The 16734-nt window shown below is 41.7% G+C and overlaps 2 protein-coding genes across 2 annotated transcripts; both read left to right on the forward strand.

Moving 5' to 3' along the window:
• The first annotated feature begins 2602 nt into the window (after positions 1 to 2602).
• On the forward strand, positions 2603 to 12663 carry rpz (rapunzel). Its single transcript, XM_080857744.1, has 4 exons — positions 2603 to 2659; positions 4185 to 4251; positions 7081 to 7159; positions 10326 to 12663. The coding sequence occupies exon 4, from the start codon at positions 10365 to 10367 to the stop codon at positions 11055 to 11057; it is 693 nt and encodes a 230-aa protein (XP_080713870.1). The 5' UTR covers positions 2603 to 2659; positions 4185 to 4251; positions 7081 to 7159; positions 10326 to 10364; the 3' UTR covers positions 11058 to 12663.
• rpz2 (rapunzel 2) lies at positions 7761 to 9482 on the forward strand (the record flags this gene model as incomplete). The annotated part of the gene is made up of 2 exons (XM_080858088.1): positions 7761 to 7831; positions 8774 to 9482. Exon 2 carries the CDS (start codon positions 8802 to 8804, stop codon positions 9480 to 9482), a length of 681 nt encoding a protein of 226 aa, XP_080714214.1. The 5' UTR covers positions 7761 to 7831; positions 8774 to 8801.
• Positions 12664 to 16734: the final 4071 nt, after the last annotated feature.

Here is a 16734-nt window from a genome sequence, read left to right on the forward strand (position 1 = left end):
TAGCCTTTGGCAATGATAGGCTCAATAGTCGTGTATCTGGACATTTGAGTAGCCTAGTTTAAGATCACAAGGGAAGGCGTGTAGTTCAGTGATAATTTACACTTGGTCACATTCTGGACCTAAGCCTCCGTTGGGTTTATCATAGGTAGCCTACATGAAACGGCAGCTTCAAGGAGCGTGTTGCTGCTTGGTTTGTACTAATAACAATGAGGCTGGCAACGATCAAATGTAATTCATGTTCATCTTTCATTGAACAAGATGGCAGCATTAAAATACGTGTAAGAGAATAATTTTTTGCTACCAAATGCCTTATACATTGACCACATTTCCTTTATCACACTTTTGAGAATTTGAAGAACAAATCAACAAAATAAAATCTGTCATTTTATGATTTTTATTTATTTACAAGGAAGTCACAGACTGCTGATAAACATACAACCATGCACACATAAACCCCACAGACAAGCCCTACAAGACCCATATCCACACATGTAACCACGGTGACAAAATAAGGTTTAGGCTACTTACCTGTGTACAGGTAGAAGACAACTGGTTTGCAGTGTCAATGCTCCTCTGTGATTATGCTCCTCATTTGACCCTGAAGCACACTGTCCAAAATCAGACTACCATGTTGTAGTGCTCATTGTCAAGTTTCTTAAAGGCACTGTCCACGACTCTGGAAAGCTGTTGATAGTTTGAGCTCAGCGGCCAATCAAAATACACCACTCACTTCTGTGCTCGTGAAGAGGCGTGTTGATTGGCTGGCACTGTTTATGACTCATGGCCAAGTCACTATATGATTGTTTCCCACTTAGAGCGCTAGGGCTGTGTATGAACCGAACGCTGAAAAGAGAGGTTAGGGACCTTGTGGAAAAATTGGCTGAATTTGACAAAAAAGTCTATTGGATTAGTATAGTAGACTACATGAGAGAGGGAATGATGCAGAGAGAAGCTATGAGAGAGAGAGAGGGAATGATGCAGAGAGAAGTTATGAGAGAGTGAGAGAGGGGATGATGCAGAGAGAAGCTATGAGAGAGAGCGAGAGGGAATGATGCAGAGAGAAGCTATGAGAGAGTGAGAGAGGGAATGATGCAGAGAGAAGCTATGAGAGAGAGAGAGTGAGAGAGGGAAAGATGCAGAGAGGAAACAAGTGAGACCTACAGGAAGACTGATGAGAGCAGGTAGAGAGAACATCCATGTGTGCATGAACTCAGGCAGGCAGATAGTGTGTGGTTAGCGGGTTAGTTTGTGTGTGTGTGTGTGTGGGGGCTCGGTCAGTGAAGCACCTGCCTCATTTATCTGCCCCCTCTCTACCCTATAGCAACTTTCAACTTAAGAATTTCTGTTATTTGTGATCAAGATTCTATAATTGATCCCAGATTTCTTCTAGAAAACATTTAAAAATATAGAATCCCTTAAAGGTGCAGTCCATTTTTCAAATTCTCTTCACTTCCCTCAAACTGTCTTTCCAGTGGTCATGCTTGGATCAGACCAAGCCATACACTATGAAATTCAAATAGATCCCATTAAGGTTTGAACTTTCTGGAATGTTTTGGTTCTTGAGCTTTCAGCACATAAACCTATTTCAGTCCCCCCTAAACCGCCAGTAACTGAGCTGGATATTTCATGTGTTTCTTGGTGTGGGCAGCATGATAAACACACACACACACACACACACACACACACACACACACACATACACACACACACACAACAACAACACACAAACCTAGTAATCACTTAGCAAGTTTCATCATGTCTGCAGTAATTTCAGCAACATGCAGCCTTAATGAGACATAAGTTACACCTGTGTGGACCACCGCCCAAACCTCGACTAAAAGGATGACTTACAATGTTTTACCCCACCCTGTCTACAGTGGGTGTTCCTACAAAGTCTGGGAAGCAAATGATGCAGTCATGTTTAATGAAATCAAATGCAAAACCAGGTTCCATCAACTAACTAAACCGATTGCATTACCCGATGCTACAACAATATGGTACAATTAGTAGCCTATCAACAGGCAAGCGTGAAATTATTTTCAGTGCTTAATCACGTTTTGGCTATATAGGAAACGTGGGAAATAATTTGCATTAGTCGGTCCTACTGAATGCTTAGCCTTTGGCAATGATAGGCTCAATAGTCGTGTATCTGGACATTTGAGTAGCCTAGTTTAAGATCACAAGGGAAGGCGTGTAGTTCAGTGATAATTTACACTTGGTCACATTCTGGACCTAAGCCTCCGTTGGGTTTATCATAGGTAGCCTACATGAAACGGCAGCTTCAAGGAGCGTGTTGCTGCTTGGTTTGTACTAATAACAATGAGGCTGGCAACGATCAAACGTGATAGGCTATAAGCAGGACCTTTAGTTTGGTAAATACATAAAGGCTTGGTAGCAAAGTTGTCATGTGGTAGTTTTGTAGAAAGAAATTTAAGTTAGATGAGAACAGCCTAATCATCCTGCTTCATATAGTTAGCTCTATAGCATTATATGCTAGTTCCCACTTGAGTTACTTCAGCACCACTTGCGCAGCTGTCGTGCTCAGAATACAACAGGCCGGCGCGCAGAACACACCAACTGTCAGGCGCTGTCAGACAAAGGCCAGCAGTGTATTTCAGAATTATTACCTTGGATTATATTGAGATTCAGGCTCATCACGGTAAGTATGCGGTGTGTTAAACTGTCGTATTCAGCTATTTAATCGACGAAGAAGCTTTTCATGTTGTTATTCCAACGCACTTGTGCCTCAATGACAACAACGCAGAAGCCAATGGTGATTCCATGTGGTCTTGCGCGGCCTGACATCTAACTATCTGTAGTATTTTAGCTACCATTTGTACCATTTGCCATTCGTGTTTGTGATGAAGTCCACTGATCCACTGTCCACTGTCCAATTGACTTCGCATAGCGCAAACAATAGAGAACACACAAGTCTGGGCAAGTATCGTTATTTAGTGTAATCTCTAGGATTTATCTATGTATTCTTGTGTTTTAAATAAGTCGTGAAATAACGCATCCCTTCCTGTACAAAGAGTTTGTGTCACATTTGGATTCGTTCTTTTTGACTCATTTGAGAAAAAGATTATCTATCTGTTTAGCAGCGACATGCGTGTCTGTTTTGACATAGCTAATTTCTTAATTTATTTTACTGATATTTGCCTCAATATTTCAAAACTTGGTGGAGACATTTTTGTTTAGGACGTATAAACACAACTATATGGTTGTTGAATACAAAAATACTGCGGTTTTGTGAGGATTTAAGAGAACCTTTTCAGTCGTCACATTTTGGCGCAGCAGGCGCCCATGTTGGGCTGCAGCATTTGCGAATTACTCCTGATCAGTATTTTTGTGTGCAATGTTGAATAGCCAGTGCGTGCCAAAATGTATAATACATGTTATTTCACTATTTTAAAATCTAATATTTAGCAAAAAGTTTAAATTGAAAGGTGTCTTACAAACTACAATCTGTGCTGAAAGACACCATGTTTTGGATACACCTGTTAAAAACACTTATGCAGTCATTGAGCGTATTTGTTTTAAAACTTTTGTGATCGGGGATATCCTTGGTTTGAATTTGATTTATAAATAGTTGAGTCCTCAAAACAAAATCCCCCCCCAGTCTTTCACTTCACACTGCCCTGCTCTGCACTGCTCAATTGGAGGCGTTTTCTATGGATAAAAAGTGTGCATTTGGAGAGGTGCACTTCTGGACGGTGCCTACCTTCTGACTGGACAACTCCCATCAAAGAAACGATTTCTCCTCTGTAAAACAAGTACTTTCTAACAAAATTAGTCATTTAGAAAATATAAATACCCTTTAGAATGAATTGTGGGCCACCATGGGCAGCCCCAGGGTCTGGCAGCTGTATAAATGCCTTTTGGAGAGTCTCTCTGCCCCAGCTGCCTTTATAGTGACAACAGACGTTTTGTATTGCCTGTATGACTGCTGTTTGGACCAATTTACATGGCAGTTTTGAGGGGAGGCCAAGGGGGATTTGGAAGGGGGCTATCCTAGTTGATGATGGTGGCATATGATTTTAGAGAAGAAACTGGGTATTTGAGGCCCTCTGTGCACCAAATGGCCCTTGGTGGCCCCACAGGGCCCTTTATATATCAATTAAATGGTATAGTCCACTGTGAGCACCCCTGCATATTGGACTTACATGGAAGTGCCCCTTTTGCAGGGATTGCTGGGAAGAAGAAGAACAGTACAGATTGGAACTTTGGAGAGGGAGGAAGCACTCTGAAAAGGTAAGAAGTTCTGTAATCCCCTATGTCTCGGTTGCCAGGGGATAGATAGACATGTTGGGTGGCCCTATGGATCACATCTGTGCCTAAAGATGTGACTTTTGAAGTGTTCTGGTCATTTAGTTTCATAGCTGAAAACAGAGGAGGGTGAGGTCTATGCTTAGCATTGAAACATGGAGAGACGGCTAGGGGGAGCTATTGCTACCTGGGGAGTGGAGTGTGTTGGTGCTGTGTAGCAGTAGCAGTGGAGTGTATGGGGGCTCTTTTTTTTCTTACTAACAATGTCAGAAGTACTCAGGAAGAGGTGTATTGTTAGTCTGCCTTGATTAGGAAGTTTGTGTTTGTTCCTCTGTGCTTAAAATGGTGTGTGTGCAGTAGAAACAGCCACACTGCCAAACTGGCTTGAAGAAAGGCAGGAAACTGACAAGCAAAGCTACATAGTCGGATAAATCATGACAACAACAAGTTGACATTCAAATTCTATTGTTTATAAAGATTTAAATGCGGTATTGAGGTTAAAAATACTTAAAGATTGCTATGCTATGTGTAGACAGAGAGCTTCCAAGATGGCTGCCCCTGTGCAGTGAGAGTTTTGTTAAAGGCTCCTGACTTCCTGATTGAGCTCCTGACGTTGCTGATTTGTTTACAGTCCTACCATAGTCAAATTGTGGGTTTTTTCCAGAGCTAGATTTATTTTAATTTATTTATTGATTAGTAGGGAATTTTCTATACTATAAAAGCAGAATGCAGGATTTTGTCCTGTCTTTACTCATTTTAAATCCAGCATATAGCTGCAACATCCAGGGCCTAATAGCTGCAATGACAAGTTTACCTCCAGACGTTAGTCCCTGCTGTCTGGCCTGCAGTGTCTTAAGTCTTAAAGGTTTGCTATGGGGTAAACACACTTCTGTGGTAGAAGGGAAACATAAGCCTCCATGATAACTATGCTATTCTAGCCAAATTGAGGCTTACTCATAGATGGATAGGAGCCACTGAAAACACATCACTGGTATTTCAGGGCCCACTGGGCTGTTGGACACAGAAAAGTATTTTCACAAAGGGTTAAACTATGACACAGAAGTAAAATAACTGCCAACTGGAAGGTTAATTAATTAATAAGCGATGACTCCTAGACCATGATATGATTTTGTGTCATATATTACTATTTGATATGCTAAATTACATTTATGAGCAGTTGTTTTAGTTATTAACCCTTTCACTGCTCAACAATTATTCAAGAAATGTTCCGATTTGCTCAGAATTAAGTTCTAATTTGGCAATTCCACTTAATGGAGTTATATATTTTGGAAAAAAATAAACAAAGCCAGCATTTCTGATAGATTAAATCATAATTTGATTAATTTGTAAAGTAAATAGGCCAATTAATTCGCATAATGTGAACCAATTCGCTCCTAGAATGTTTATTGTGTCAGCGTCCATTTGTACCTGAAAGGGTTAAGTGAACAAGGATGGCTGGATTAGGTGCACAGTAAAGGCTATCCTACTAAAGCAGTTTATTATTCCCTCACACACAGTCCTTTCACACAGAAATATGTTCCATGTGTTAAGAATAACCTCATGTAACATATTTCACATCTTCAACATGTTTAAAAACTGTCCAGGGATTAAAGGGTTAAACATATCACGTCCAGTGGGGCCTCGCTTCCCTTGCATCTTGCCACTAGTGTTGCACCCTCCTTGCTCACTATTGTGAACAAAAAAAGGTGAAAATGAAAATCACTGCCCCCTGTGGTAAATATAGGAAACAATTGTCATGTTCTCATACATAAGTGAGAGTGTTGAACCATGTCCTTAGTGTTTACAACCTTAGTTCTGGCCAGTCCTCCTACAAGACTTGGAAAGATGTTTATCCTCTATGTTCTTCACTGGACCAATGACACTATTCAGCATTACGGCTCCGCATCATGTGTACAGAGTCAGACCGCCTAGTGAGGTCATACACAGACAGTGCCTTTTTTGTCAGAGGTGTGAGAACTCAGATATGGATTGAGGGCTGGATTCATTTAGCATCACTCAGCCTGTTATCTCCTCTACACTGGGCTGCTGCTCTGTCTAACCCCCAGCCCAGTCTTGTGTCTAAGCCTGTGGTGAAGTGGGTTTGGGACAGCACCTACTGTGGGCTCTTTCTCTTTCATTGTCTGGATTAGATGTCTGTCTCACACAAACAATACATTACCTTGTTAAGGTGAGGTGTACTTACATCCTTGATACTCTCACACGGGGTCGGCAGTGATCCTCTCCCAAGGGGTCAGCAGTGTTTTTCTGTTTCTGCCATGAAGTACGATGTTCTTGGTGGATCTGCAATGAAACAGAAAAAGAAACACAATTTCATCTCTCTCTCTCTCTCTCTCTCTCTTTCTCTGTCTCTGTCTCTCTCTCTCTTTTTTCCTTCTTTCTTTCTTTCTCTCTCCATACAAATACAAACAATAATATTAAAGAACTGAAGTTGTCTGTTCAGTATTGATCAATAGATGTGCATCTTGATGTAACACTATCCCATACATGGGTGGTACGTCACTGAAGGAATATCATGTGAACATAACACTGTCTTCTATTCTTACTACTCTTCCTGTTGAACGTCTCAACTTTCACACGAAACCAGGAAGTGTACACAGGAAAGGGCAGCATGCTCCTCACCCCTTCACCCCAATTTAAACCTTAAGACCCATATCAGTATCATGTTTCATCCTTCTTTAACAATCTTTCTTTAACATAACAGGAAGAGTCCTCACTATAGAGAAGTCAAAATGTCAGCTAATGTTGTAGGTACTGCATCACAATGTGTCTGACATGTGTCCTGTTTTTCTACAGGTGTATTTTGAGTCACACGGCACCCTCCAGGAGGTCTTTAACAACCAAAGACAACTTTTCTTCCTAAGAAGACTTCAACGTAAGACTTCAGATTCTCAATACTTTTGTGACCTGAAACAAAACTCAAATGTTTATATTGTCAGTGGCAAATGGAAAAAGAACAGGATTTCCAAATGCAATCTGACTGGTTTCCACATTCAATTTTCTTTTTGTATGAATACTATTGTACTTTCATAAGTTAAACAAAATAAGCACTCATAGTTCAAGGTCCATGCCATTCACACTCTGAAACAGCTGACAACTGAAGGATCCAAGGCAGCGAGTGTGTGTGTGTGTGTGTGTGGGGGGGGGGGGGGGGGTCTGCTGGTGGTCTGCCCGTAATACTCTAACGTCCCTTTACACATCCTCCACTGTCCTACTCAGTCACACCACACACGTCTATGAGGTTATTTCATATTCTAATCCAGTCAAACGGGACAAGCAAGCAAGTTCTGCGTTTGCCTCTGCACCAACTGCTGCAGCCATTTTATGTGCAGCAGAAGTATGGGTGTGTCTGCCCAGCGCTGTGGATTGCGGAACGGCTGCATTTTTCCCCCTAATCCAATCAGCATTGTTCATGTATGAGTCACTCCCACACCCTGCCCTTATATGGCATAGAGGCTGGGACTGCCTTAGAATGAAATGGTGGCTGGCTGTTCACAAACAACAGCAGTACCATAAGGAAGAGAGCAGCTGCAGAGCCTAAAACAAGGTAAGATATCACGTTCAGCTCCGTTTTTCTCTTTTTCAGAATGCTTTCTGTGAAATGACTGACGTTGTTGTTGTGACCAGGTGTTGTTTTGATGGCATGGGAGCTCCGTTTTATGTACATTTGACTGGCTGGAGCTAATTGTAGCCAAGTAGCATTTCTAGAGATTTCACTTCCTTAGTCATTCTGCATGTTGTCATTAATCACACTGGCTAATAACACTGTCCGGAGCTTGAAGACCTTGTTGCATTGGAGCCGTTTTTGTGATTTCTCTGCCTTTGCTCAGCTTGCTATTTTTAGAGAGATTATGTTATATGAAATACTGTGGCAGAAAATGAAGCATATGTCTGTACTCTAACATTTTGCATATATAAACTATGTATAAGCAAATCTATTCTAAATGTATTTAGTTCAGATGTTTTTTAAATGTATAGTCCTGAATTATGTTCCAGAGAGTAATAGCAGAAGAGAAAACCTTCTCCCCTTGCTGGAGAGGGAGGGACTGCTAGGATGTCACAGCTATGCGTGCATGCTGTTAGTTTTCAGTCAGCAAAGTTTTCAGAACTGGACAGCAACCTGTGACTATGTTGTCAATACGTATAATTTAACCATATAAAATAGTATTTTTTGTGTTTAAAAAAGAATGCAGACATTTAAATGAGGTAATGTTATCAAAACATAGCAAAAGAGATCCAGCAAGACAATTGGACAGAGATGCCTCATATATACCCCCTTTCTTTAAAACTTCTCATATTACAACATTTTTCATAAATAACTGGGTATGTAACTTCCATCTGAACCCTTATGAACCTGGTACAGTATGATGACCAATCTGTTTTCCTAACGTCTTCATACTGCCCTAAGTCACCACCAGGCGTTAAGTCTTGCAATAACAGGTTATTCACAGTCTTTTCAAAACCTAACTTCCCCTTTCTTTTTTTCCAGACCTGCCATTTAGGGACCATCAGGAGTGATGGCAAACAAGCAGCAAATCAAACAGACGGCGATAAAGGTGCTGGGCTGCGTGGAGAAAGTCTCCTCCTTCGCCTCGTCCATCGACCCGCTGTTCGGCATCGTCACCTCCCTGGTGGGCGTGGTGCGCAAGGGCCTGGGCGAAGACGAGGTTCACGAGATGGACGGAGATTTCCGGCAGATCCACGAGAAGCTGGAGAGCATCTCGCAGATGAACCAGCAGACCCTGCGGAAGATCCGAGTCGACGAGGTGAACGAGACGTTCGGCAAGTACGAGGAGTACATCAAGCACCAGTACGCTGCCTTCAACACCATGGTGGAACGGGTGAAGAAGGACCCCGAGAAGGCCACGCGCTACATGGAGGACTTTGAGAACATCTACGAGCGGGACAAGAGCGACATGAGCCTGGATGTGTACTACCGTGGCGTGATGGGGACTGAGGCAGTGTTTGGCAGGCCTCTACTGAAGGTGTACCTGGACCACTGCCAGGGAAACAGGAAAATTATGGAGGCCAGGTGCTCTCACATAGCCCACCTCTTCCATATCGGCCTCATGGCCCTGATGGCATACACAGCCGTCACTGAGGATGACGAAGATGAGGTGAAGGAGAAATGGGGTCAGCGAGTGTCTAATATTCAGGACAAAATGCTGGAGATTTTGAAGCAATGCAAAGAGGACTGAGATTTTTTTTTTTTATCGCCAGCATCCCTCCTCTGGACAAAGCCATTTTTGGAACCAAAAAACATTATTTAGGTGTGAGCAATCTCTTTTTTCATTGAAATTATTATTTTATGATATATTTTATACTATATTCATATAGCACTGAAAGTTTTGTTGTTCTTTTGCAATTTCAATTACCATTTATGCTGTAATGTGTGCTTAAAGACTGAATGTATATTATATGTATATTGCAATATTGCATATTGTCAATCCAGCCGAGAAAATGCATAATCGTGGACCATATATGTTTATTCCTTTTGCACATTAAAGCAAATACATCTTCTGCACATTGTCATTCTTTGTCATTTCCATATTGAGGAATGTTTTTTTAGTTAAATAGTTAATTTGAGTTTGAGTAAAAAGTATGTCCTTGATATTAAAACTCCATATTAACATAGGGGAGAATGGAGTTTACCCCCATCTCTTCAGACACTCTTTCTTAAACAATAAAATAAGATACATGTTTACATAATCAAAGATAATGCATTTTTTCAACCTGCTTGAAACGCTGTGTTTGTAATCAAGTAAGATGACCTCCAGATGTACTTTTTGAAAGTCAAAAGTCAACCCCTAAATGTGGTTGTATCCGTGAGCTTTGCAGCAAGAAGCAATAAAGAATAGAAGTTTGCCTCTCCAAGTTTGTCATGTGTCTGTGTTGAAATGGCATCCCTTCCAGAAGTGTGGTATCTGGTACATCTTCATTAAAGCTTATCAAGATTATGACAACATAATCTTAACATTTAAATTTGTTGTATTTTAAAGCTGCTTAACGAATAGTTTTCTCTCTCCATGTCCCGCCCTCAGCCAAGCTGTTGCCGGCCTGCTGCTTAGTCTCCTGCTGCCATGGCTGACACAGACATCGAGATCTTCGAGGACCGAGACAAACTGAAGCGGAGCCTGGTGAAGGTGCTGGAGTGCGTGGCCACAATCTCGTCTGCGGCCGCCGTGGTGAACCCCATCTTCGGCGTGGCCGGTTCCCTGATCCGCGTGGTGCTGCACCACATCGACGACGAGGAGATTAAGACGCTGAAGCGCGAGTTCGGCAGCGTGCACCGCTCCCTGGACGAGCTCTCCCACCAGAACCGCAGCGCCCTGCTGCAGATCAAGAAGGAGACGCTGGACGGCCAGTACTGCCGCGTGGAGGAGAACCTCCGCAACCAGTTCCGCAAGTTCATGGAGGTGGTGGAGGCGCGACCCGGCCCGCACCAGCAGCGCAAGAAGGACGACTTCGAGGAGAGCTACGGCAACGACCTGGGCGACCAGAACCTGCACACGCTCTATGAGGGCGTGATGGGCAAGCCCAAGCTCTTCAGCCGACCCATCCTGGAGGTGTATCTGAAGCACTCGCAGGGCGACCGCCGCGTCATGGAGCGCCTGTGCACCCGCCTCACCTACCTCTTCTGCATCGGGCTGATCGCCCTCATGGGCTACGCGGCCATCATCGGCGACGACGAGGAGGGCCTGAGCGAGGAGTGGGGGGAGAAGATGGAGCACGTCCAGGAATGCATGCAGGATGCGCTGGGGCGATGCAAGTGAAGTGACCAGGAGGGGATGCCCCCAGCTCCCTCTTCCTCATATGTTACCATGCATTGGACCCTTCTTCCCCCTACTTAAAGAAGCATCTTATCTCTTTCTTCTTACTCTTTGCCTTTTCTTACTTTGTTTTCGCACTTGTACACAGCAAGCTGGGATTAAATTCTAAAAGTTCCTTGTGGAGCCTGGGATTTTGTCGAGAGCAGGTTTCCCACAATGCTGTAAAGAGTGTTTCATGCTGTGATCCAGACTGCACTTTCTCCCTCACCCACCTTGGCTTGTGTACTGTTCAGGTCTGATATACTGTATATGTGTTTGTGTCACTGCACTTCTCAAATTATTTTCTACATTTTTCTTTCCCCAGTAACTTTGTGAGGGTAATTCAGCCAACAAACTAGCTCTCGTGTCTCTTCAAGCAAATTTATCAGCAACATTTGAAAGGCTGTTCATTGTATTCTACCATAATCTAGCATCCTAACATGTATAATGGACTCAATGTAGCTTGATATCCATGGCTGATTTGTGACAGGACGAAAACATGAACTGCATGAAGACAGACTCCTAGGTGATGGAACACAAAGAAATCAAAAGTGCTAATACCACTGACTGAATAGCCTCATGCAAACACTCTAGCTACTGCTATCACAGCATAATACAGTTTCATGACACTAAGACGTATACCAAATGCTGGTCACTAATTATTCAGTATACTAACACTAATGTAGTATCACATTACTTGCTTTTTTATCTTAGAACAGAAACAGGAAATACACATAAATAAGTCAATCTCTTGGGTTTCGTCCAAAGCCCCAGCAATCTGAGCTTGACAAGGTCAAGTTCTACTCTCAAAACTGAACAAAACGCTAAAACAGGTTACAACACTACAGTCAGTTGCTAGAACTTCTGGTTTGAAGTTGAACTGACAAAACCCTATCACGCTCAGTGCAAACACTAAAGGACAGGTCAGAGACAGCTTAGTTTCCTTCCACCTCATTGTTCAAGCACTTCAACGGACACACACACTCACACACACACTGAAGATTGTGCTGCCAGCAGCACTTTATATTCTTTAGGCTAAAATATTATAGCTGAGCGATGTGAAACAATGCCTTAACAAAAGACAGTTGAAAAAAAAAGGTCAATGCTCTAAACGTAGGAATGCATAGCCTTATGGTTAATGCTTTGTTAAATAATCAATTCAGTTTTGTTATTGTTCATTTTTCAATAAAAAAATGTTCCATGTGAGTGTGCACATTGTTTTACCATTATATTTTCATATTTTTTTATTTAGTCAAATTTTCTTGAGTGAATGTTATTGAAGTATTTTTTTCATTCCCCTTGAAATAATTTTGACTTAAGAATGCCTCCAGTGCCTCTTGGGTGTACTACATTTTTCATGTGTTTCAAAATTGTCATTTTGAGCAAAGAAAGCTTTGCTGTATTGAGTAACGCAATTACATAGTTCATGTAGTTCAAAGTTTGTACAACTGGATATTGCAACACACTACACAAATGGGTTCTCCCTATAAGATGATGTTCTCCCTATACTATGTGACATTCAATTATCTGTTGCATAAAGCTCTGAATAAAGATATATATATATAACAAACCTGTTATGAATGTGAATGTTCATCCAACACAGGCCACACACTCTCGTGGTAGTAGAAGACTGCTTTGCGTTACTTTTGTCTGTGGAAGGGGAAAATAATTGGTCAACAAAACTCCTAAAGAGGACCGAACATTTGCATTACAGTGCCTCATATGACATGTGCTATACTCTGTCATCAAAGGTCATCTGATTGCTTTTTATCAATTAGACATTTTAATAATTCTGTGATTAAAGCAGCAATACAGAGTTCTGTTCAAAAATAGTAAGCTAACTACCTAAAAGGCATGGAAAAACCTTGCAAACACCACCAACAGCCCAGCTGACACTGATAGAAGGTTGCCAACACACTTACTGGTGTCTTTTGGCAGTATAGCTGGCAATGCCATGTGTGTGAAAGCTTTAAGTAAGGTATAGCATTCAAGGAGGTATAACATTCACAGTAGCTTAAAGATGCAGTTTGCGTTGTTGATATTTGTGCTCAGCAGCCAATGAAATTACAACCCCTGCCTTCCATGCTTCCTCAGCAATGTGCTGATAGGCTGGAATTGTTTTTGGCTCGGTCCGACCCCCTATATTTGTTTCCCATTTACAGTGCCAGGACTGTAGGAACATTACATTTTTCCGGGCGCATACACAGAAGACGTTAGAAGAATAGCAATTGGCTGATTTTGAGAATCACAAACTTTTAATTGGAACACTCACTGAGGTATGGAGAGCACACAGCAGAGGACGGCTGGAGGCCAAAGCACGTGCCGAGGAGCCTGAAAAGAAACAACACATCCTGAACAATAATGAAAAATTTAAGTATTTCAAGTGTAATAGAGGCTGTAGGTGTTCAGCCTCATACTCACTGTGATATGGAGAGCACACTGCTGAGGACCCGCAGACTGAAGGGAAGGATCGCCTACAGGTAACAAGAGCCTGAAAACAAACAAGACACTGTGTAAGTGATGATGGACAATATTGTATGATTCAAGCCTATCACTGACATGTTTTTGTCACAGCATATTTTTCCATTGTCAGCAGGCAGCTTTACTATACTCAACGTCAGTACATTTCTGGTCATGAAAGCATATGAAAACATGTAAAATAATTTTAGGCTGCCTAGCAATGTCTCACATTTAAGAGATAATGTTACCCAACAATCAGTGGCGTCTCTGGCAGGAAAAGCCTGATGGGCCGGGCACAATAGACTGTACCTCTCAATGAAATACACACAACCCTTGCTAAGTGAATCCAAACACAAACGCACCTAATAAGTGACCACAAATTCACGTAACGCGTTGAGGAGTTATTACAATAATTGTAGTTGTTGAGAATCATGGTTATAATACATTGGTGTGGTGAAATTAAGGCAGTTTTGCAACAAGAAGTGTATAAGGCCTGTGTGCAGAAGTGAGTGTCTTGTAAGGTCAGCAGAAAGGACTGTTCCCAGGGATGAGACTTGTTTTAGAGAAACAGGCCCAACCGGTGCAGGCCGATGGAGACAGCCAAGCAGTCATGGGGGAGTCTTTAGAAAAGAGATGCTGACAAGTCAAGGACAGGCAAAGCCTCCAAAAAGGCTTTTTGCAACATTGTAGGAAACCAAAAATGTGGTCACAAGGGTCTATTCCCCCAAAAAAATTCCCTTGCAACAGGTGAACAAGAATATTCTGATTGGCTAAAGCGTGGATGAAATATGTGGAGATTTGAGGGAATATTCTGACTGGTTCATTTTAGATACAGTTTGAGGTTTGTGATTAGCATAAGTGACGAGTTCTGAAAATTTAGAGCTGCTCCATGGACCACCACTCTTTTTTTGGATGAAGTGTCTGCAGGATTGAATAAAACTTCAGTTTATCGCACTCCGGACTTCTGACTCTGATTGAATATTATCCCTAAGATTTGAAACAGTTGTTTTTCGCTACAACATATTCTACAACTGTAATAACACATTTAAAATAACATTTCAAAGCTATTGCTTTCCCGGCCTTAACCTACAGGCGAATTAACAGTAATAATGCAATAGACTCACTAATTGATTGAAAAGAAAAGATTGACTACTCTTATCTCTTATCTGGGCAAACTCGTGAATAACTTTTCTATCAAATTCTTTTCTATTCATTTTCAATTGGTAGCACATCAAGTGCATTTAATCTGTGTTGCCCCATGGTATTGCGAGTAAATGTCTCAGTCCTTTTCAACTTTGAAAAGCTACTCTCTGACTCAGCCTTGGCCGATCATTTCTAGCAGTGACACTTGCAGCATGTTTTCCCATGGAACCACTCTAGGTTGAAGCAGCGGTTTTTCTCCTTTCCTGAATGAATTATGGTGAAATCCTCGGGCTCGGGTGGTCTCACCCATGTCATTTATAATATTGGCCTTAATGGAAAGGTAACTTACTAAATGTAACCTTATTGTCAACTTGATTCATTATATTGCCTTGCTAGTAGTGGTGGCTAGTATAACTGTGATGACTAGCAATGGCTAGCTATAAAGGTTGGCTCATTGTGAAACTCAGTTCATAATTTTTTATGTTGGTCAGCAGAGCATGATTATAATGCCATAATATAAAGTAGACCTTATATTAAAGTGTGCAAAGTAACGTAAGGCTACAATATAGGGCTACTTTAAATGAGTTTTGTTACAGGGTATGCTACTACACAGCCTAGAGTCATGCTCGTGTAAAAACTCGTGGACCTCTGACTGGACCACATCAAAAAACGGGGTGATGAGAGGGGAAAACATTGCGTTTTTAGGTCCTGTCCTGGCATATACTGATTGTTAAATTCGGTTTTCAATCGCACTTTGTGTACGGACATCAATCCAGAGGTGAGTAGACGATATTTCCCTATTTTCAGGATCGCACATAGCAAACCTGCCATAGGTAATGATTTGATTGAATTCGAAAAAGACTGGTTGCCTAGTGTTAATTCGTGTCTTGGGTCATATTTATGAGGTCACGTAGACTTTAGAACGATGAGATTGGCAAAGTAGAACTTTCATCATTTAATGATTTAAGCCGAGCAGTTCACAGCGCTATAATATTTCTCTCGTCTTATCATGCCATTTCGAAAACGTCGAAAACTCCGCCCAGGTAAACAATAATAATAATACATCACATTTAAATAGGCATTAACTATGAACGAATTGACATGTATTAGGCTATTTCATAACAAACAAAGCGGCAAGATATATTCTTAAGCAATGAATTAATCGGTAGACCTGGTCAATTATTATTTTATCCCCATTTTGATGTTGGGAGCTGTTGCCTTTGCTTTGTTTTGAGTGATTAATATTCCCTCTGTGGTTGGGTCGAAGGTAAGGTGTTAGACAATATGAATTGGCCACTTTCAACAGACTCAACATTAAGAGTTTCCCAAAAGCTTTGACAATCTGTTACTACTATCTTGATATAGGCCTATGCTTATATGAAATGTTCTAAATGAATAACATGACACATTATTTGTAAATGTTTATGTTAATTGCTGCTAGTGAAATCAATCAAGTTGGGAACCGTAGAATTAAGATTTCTTATGATTGATGATCATACACTTGAAATATGGAAATATTGCACTGTAACTTAATATTGTAATTTGACAAATGTCATAAAACCATTGAATCATGGGTTAAACTGTCATCTGCCTGCTTTAGACAAAACTCAACTGGTAAAAGGCCCAAAGCCTGTCCTCAGCAACAGCCAAAGGGTCCCTGATCAATCCAGCTCAAGTCAACCGGTTGCCTCAGACTCAGCCTGCCAGCCTGGCCAGGGAAGCCCCAAAGACCAGGAGAGAAACAGCTGGAAGAGGTCTAGTCAGAACTGCCCACCGCCACAGCCTGCACCAGCTGTAAGGTCAAGCGGTGCTGTGCCAAAAAGGAAGCGGCAGTATAGTTCTGGTGAAAGAGCTGAATGCCAGCTGCCGCGCAGCCCCAATGTTCAGAAGGCAGATGGTGAGGTCTCCATGGGGAACCCGTCAGTGGCAAAGAAGAGATGTGCTGAACCCTCCCAAGGTAAGAGCTTGGGGCTACCCAGCTAATGGGGTTAATCTGAGCCAAGGTTAAATCAAAAAATTCAATGAACATTTCCTGTTC

Source organism: Sprattus sprattus (assembly GCF_963457725.1).
Source record: "Sprattus sprattus genome assembly, chromosome: 19".
NCBI classification, from domain to species: domain Eukaryota; kingdom Metazoa; phylum Chordata; class Actinopteri; order Clupeiformes; family Clupeidae; genus Sprattus; species Sprattus sprattus.

What these genes read in the sequence shown, in the direction of transcription:
- rpz (XM_080857744.1), top strand. Translation starts at nt 10,365, where the DNA reads ATGGCTGACACAGACATCGAGATCTTCGAGGACCGAGACAAACTGAAG.